The sequence below is a fragment of the Orbicella franksi genome, chromosome 7 (genome assembly GCF_964199315.1).
Source record: "Orbicella franksi chromosome 7, jaOrbFran1.1, whole genome shotgun sequence".
Taxonomy (NCBI): Eukaryota; Metazoa; Cnidaria; class Anthozoa; order Scleractinia; family Merulinidae; genus Orbicella; species Orbicella franksi.
In genome coordinates this window covers 16378825-16384458 of record NC_138151.1, presented here as the reverse complement: position 1 = coordinate 16384458, position 5634 = coordinate 16378825, and the positions used below count along the sequence as shown (strand labels likewise).

The 5634-nt window shown below is 42.4% G+C and overlaps 2 protein-coding genes across 2 annotated transcripts in view; both read left to right on the top strand.

Moving 5' to 3' along the window:
- The first annotated feature begins 258 nt into the window (after positions 1 to 258).
- On the top strand, positions 259 to 945 carry LOC145493604 (rhodopsin, GQ-coupled-like). The gene has a single exon (XM_081473093.1). The coding sequence runs from the start codon at positions 259 to 261 to the stop codon at positions 943 to 945; it is 687 nt and encodes a 228-aa protein (XP_081329219.1).
- A 4002-nt stretch (positions 946 to 4947) lies between these two features.
- Positions 4948 to 5634, top strand: part of LOC145493060 (NPC intracellular cholesterol transporter 2-like) — a 1698-nt gene continuing 1011 nt past the window's right edge. The window contains exon 1 of the mRNA XM_081472465.1: positions 4948 to 5634. This exon is cut by the window's right edge and continues 1011 nt beyond it. The gene's annotated coding sequence lies outside the window, so the exon portion shown is untranslated.

The window sequence follows — 5634 nt, the reverse complement described above, 5'->3', positions numbered from 1 at the left end:
ACTACTAACTAATTTCAAGGAAACGAGCTTCCTTTGAAGCACATTATTTGTCTCCTTTTCGATATTGAAACATGAATTTCAAGTCCAATTAAATACAAACCAGGCAGTCGTCGTTCGGTGGCAAACACTCAATATTTGGGTAATGTTAGGTCGTTGCTTGCATGATGATAGTGTTTGCCGTGCTCTTTGGTCTCAGCACATTACGTTGGAAATCTTCTCGTTTTACTCGTGGTGATTTTGTATCGCGACTTTCGACACATGCGTCACTTTCTGTTAGCCGGTTTGGCGTTTTCAGATTGGATTTTCGCATCACTGGTAGGAAGTAGTCGCACTACAGTCAGCGCTGCAGAGAAATGGATCTTTGGTACCAATTGGTGCCATGGAGCTGCTTTCATCATCCGAGTTCTTCACCTCAGTACCTGTCTCCATCTGTGCGCTGTGTCTTCCGAGCGATACGAAGCCATCGTTAGAGGGCCGCTCCACTACAGTAGCCGCACTACAAAGAAAAGAGCCTTTCTCGTAGTGGTACTGCTATGGATTTTACCAGTCCTTATCTCTCTTGCCCCGTTCCTCGGATGGGGAGATTTTGTATACAACCCGGATATTTTCGCATGCGAGCAGAAGTGGGAGGGCTTAACAACAATTCCACTATCAATCATCACATTTCTTGTGCCACTTGGAGTGATCGTTATTCCAAACTACCAAGTGCTCAAAGTTGTCCATCGGGTTCAACGCAGCGTTGAAATAATAAATAAAGGCGTTTGCGGCCCCAAGAGCGAGGGGACGAATTCAAAATCGCTGGATTATCCGAGCCAACAACAATGCTCCAGAGAAGACCTAAATCCAAAGCAACACGATGAGCAACGCAAAAATGAACATTTATCGCAGAAAATGTTGACCATCTCTCCTCAGACGCTAAATGTGATTGTGCATAACACGCTGTAAAACCACAGAAATGAAGGTGAAGAAAACCGTCCATATCAACCAGAACCTAATGACTTCACCAGTTACAAGAATGAGGTCGTTTGTGAGAGAAGAAATGCACATGAAGCCCAATTTCTATCTGTCGACACAAGAGAGGCCGGCCCAAACCAGATTAACAGTAATAACGTAAAAAGTGGATGTTCCAAAGGGAAGAAGTTTCTTGATCACATAGAAAAACGATGCACTCGACCACAAGTAGTGGAAAATGACCAGGGAGAGACAACAGGTAAAATGGAGGTCCAGATCCATCATACTGAAGCCAATTATCCAAGCCGGTAAGCAACTCTTGAAGATGGCAGTGGTCTACAAAAGAGAGTTTGTGAGGCTCAAATGCAGAAAGAAATAATGGAGCAAACGGGCTCCATCCAGCAACCATCTTCAGACAAAATTACTGCAGAAGATAGGTATCGTAAAAAAATGGAAAATGGTACCATGCATGGGGAGAGTTCATCTGGAGTGGAGGATCAGAAGCAACATCCAGGAAGAAATAAGAAACTCATTTCACACTCAGTCAACGCCCTTACTGAAGCGCGAACATGTCGGATAAATTCTGGCCAAGAGGAGCACCTCCTATCTTCCAACTTACATGGAACTTCTCAGCTGAATAACTTCTCAGAAGATCCTAAATATCAAATCATCGAGGGCCTTACGCCAGGAGCCCGTCTGCAGCTAAACGAAAGCCATGCACAAAAACAGAGGAGACCTCCAGGAAAAACCCTAATGAGACTCTCCAAGTTACTCATAGAAGGTAAGGCTGCCAGAGATGTCGTGATCAAAACTGGTGCAGTCGTTCTTTGTTACCTGCCATTGTGGATAATAGCTATGTACCGTGCCGCAAAAGGCACTCCTGCTGTAGAGGCGATCTTATCTGCTCACTGGCTGTACTCTCTGAGCATGGTCTGCAATCCTATTATTTACTCCGTTCGTAAAAGGGAATTCAGGAAAACACTTAGAAAAATGCTGAAACTGTAAAATCACTGAACTCCATTGATTTGCGTTGTGCGTTAGTTCTTTCTTTGGCTTTGGGGACTGCAATCTGAGAAAGCGAGAGGCAGCTCAGTATCGAACGTCCGAAAATACTTACACCCACTAAATCCGACAGTTGCAAACGTTGTAAAAACTTTCAAGTTTGACTCGAAAGTTCATCAACATAGTCATTCCTTTACATCTCCGGAAGAGCATAGGACGTCCACATACAGTGCCCTTCAACGTAGATGGCTCAGTGCAAATGCTTTGACCCCCTTCAAGAGGAGCCCGCTCCATTCAACTCCCGTAGCTTGGAACGCATTCAGTTGGAACGCGTCCTACACGTAGTTTCGTCCTGTTTTGTGCATGACAGTCCAAGGCTTGTCTTGCCACGTTGTTGCTTTCTCTTCTGTAATTATGGCCAATCCAGCCCCACTTCCTGTGTCTTATTAATCAGTGTTCCAAGCCAAACGTTGGTTAAGTATAAAATTTCACCATGGCCAGTTTATTTAGACGTAACTGAATTTGCAATTGAAGGGAAACGTAGAGCTTATTGATTGGCGGTGAAAAACAAAACATACGTCCATAAGATGAAAGCAGTATATGATTCATACTGAACAAGAGTGGTGTTTTTAGTAATCTTTGAGAAGGAGTCGGTAGATGTGGTAAAAAGTTGGAGGAGGAAATCTTGAATGGAAGGCTTCCTCCGCTGCAGTTTGTTTCAAGTTTAATCAACTTTTTTGTTGTGAAGTCTCTTGCAGTCTAAAGTAGTCTTAAAGTAGAAATAATCTTTTATTCCAGCTATTGTAAATATTCGAGGTGGAATCGATATTCTGAAACGAAATGAAACTTTGAAGCATCTAAAAGGCTAGACTTTATTTCAAGATATGGAATAACTGACGATTGGCAGTTGTAGTGTGGTTGTTTCATTCACTTGCGTCCAAATCAAATGAATGTAGGCATAAGGGACACAACATCTGCCGTTAACTGACGAGTTTGGCAGTCACGCATTGAATTTGGTACTTCTCTAAATAGACTTTTCCGACAGCTTTGCTCCTGAAAACGCAAATAAAAAAGTTAGATGATGTTATGTATTTAGAAATATGTTTTGTCTACTTATGTTGCTTTGAAATGAAATCGTGCTCTGATATCTGAGTGCAATTAGTTGGAAGTTTGTATTTTTAAGGATTACTAATCGTTGCTTCCCTTCCCTCTGCTTTCAGTAAATTGTAAATTAAAATTCTTTTTGTGAACTTTGGGATTATGTTATGAATAGGTATTTAAATAATGTATTTACTCAAGTGACACAAAAGAGCAAAGTCTGGTGTTTTGTTTATTGAGGTGGTACCACATCCCTCCGCGTGCATGTAATTTCTGACGATTCAGTGACGGACCAATTAGTCAGAATTGTTACTTTGACGGCACGGTGGAGAGGCTCGCGGGGTATCATGGGACGTTCAGAAACTATTAAGGCTTTTGGTGGGATTTCGGTCATTCTAGGTTAGTCTGTCTTCGTGCTCGTCTGCCTTTTTATTAAACTTTTGTCATAACAGCTTGTACGGTATTATTGTAAAATGTTCTACGTTACTAATACATTCATATATACATATACTTCATTCAATCTCGGATTCACAGAGTAACTAGACTTAGGTATAAATATCTCAGAGGAAAAGTAAAAGTACATGGTTAAAAATACTGCTTGAGTAAATCCTGTAATTATCGACGCCTTTCCTCGGGGTCTCGTGCTCTCGCTGCTGCAATAGATGAGGACTACGTTTCCACATATCTTTTGGCCACATTTAAAGGGTGTTTTTTTAATGGTTTTCGTATCTGGCGTAACACAGGTACTAAGTGTAATAACAAATAGTTGTGATTTGCAAGGATACAGGTTATCTCTTAAAAGACGGAATACATCTACATCAGATGGCTGACTAACGCATCCTCAATAAACTATTCACACTAAATGTCTCGTGTTACTGAAGTCAGGATTAAGAAAAACCCTTAAGGTTAAAGACGACAACCGCCCTAATGCTGGATTAAGCCCAGCGTGACACATTACTGGGAGTAGGGTGCTCTCACCACTACGCTTCCAACACCGCGTTCCTCCGGCCCCCTCCCCACTCCTTCCTCCTCCTCACCCAGTTCTTCATTGGTGGGCTTATTGCCGGGGAGTTGATCTTCGCAGGAGCTTATCGGTATCGAAGAAATTTTCCAGTTGAAAAATATATTTATATTGGGAAGGGATTAAGCTCCTGGAAAATTTTAGGCTTGAATGCTATATGGTAAAACCCTGTTAACAAAACCATATATATATAAAACACTGCAAACAAGTTCAGCAATCATCTGATCAACAATCAAAAGTCTCTGAATGACTGTCTTAAATGGCATGAAACATAAAAACGTTGAAACCCTGGAATACGAGGGTTCGTGATCGAAAGAAATGTTATTCTTCAAGAGCTAAAAGCTAAGTCATGAGTTACTTTCGGAAGGAGTTTTGGCTGACATTTCGTGGCCTTTTCGGGTAAGAAAAGAACTCTGGGCCTGAATTTATAACGATGTTTTCGCAACTTACAAAGCGATGACTTCATGTGTTAGTCAGCGGATTTCCAGGCCGCCAGCCGCAACAACTTTGGCCGTAAAGGTCCCGCGCGCGCGCCACGAGTTCTTTTCGCGGGAAATTTGACAGCGATCTGTACGGTGGCCCACAACTGTCACGGCAAAACAAAAAGTCACGGCACTACAAACTTAACTCACGGCAAGATAATGTTATCTGACGGCAAAACAAAATTAACTCACGGCAGTACACCATTAATTTACGGCAAAACGAAATTAACTCACGGCAGAACACCCCTAATTCACGGCAAAACAATAACGATAGGCACTGAAAAGACACTTCTTACGTCATAGCACTCCGTGAACCCATTGCTGTGTTAGACGGTCAAAATCTAATATATTTCTTGGATTACTGACCGAGCTTCTCACGTACCTATCGTTATTCGGAACTAAAAGAGACGCAAATACGAATACTTTAGATTAAGAAACGCACCTTTACCACAGTCTTTGCAAAAGGTGGCATTTTGATCGACTAACGAACCACAAGAGCTGCAAAACGTCATGAGCTCGAGATAAGGAACACTGCACTAAAAATGGCGGTTTCCGAGCGAGCAGTGTGTTACTGTTACACGACATACCATTTGAAAAGCAAATAACAACCGCTGACCAACCGCTGACCAACTCGTTTTCTTTGTTTTGCCGTGAGTTAACTTTGTTTTGCCGTGAATTGGGGGTGTTCTGCCGTGAGTTAATTTCGTTTTGCCGTAAATTAATGGTGTACTGCCGTGAGTTAATTTTGTTTTGCCGTCAGATAACATTATCTTGCCGTGAGTTAAGTTTGTAGTGCCGTGACTTTTTGTTTTGCCGTGACAGTTGTGGGCCACCGTAGATCTGTACTAGTATTTTGAGTGTTGAAAGTCAGACAGTTTTTTTAGTCACGTCCGAGGCGCTAAGAGCAACGTCGATTACATTCTCATCTCCATAGCCCTTTTCGCTTCTATAGCTGGCGGAGCCATCGTTCCTGGTACCAAGACCCCGCCGGCTAAGGGAAGCGAAAAGGGCTATGGAGACGAGAATGCGAAGATTGAAAAAGGAATTTCCTCGCGCCAAGGCCTTACCGGCCATATGGGG

Bases quoted from the DNA above. Each gene is read 5' to 3' on its own strand.
- LOC145493604 (XM_081473093.1), top strand. From the start codon at position 259: ATGCGTCACTTTCTGTTAGCCGGTTTGGCGTTTTCAGATTGGATTTTC.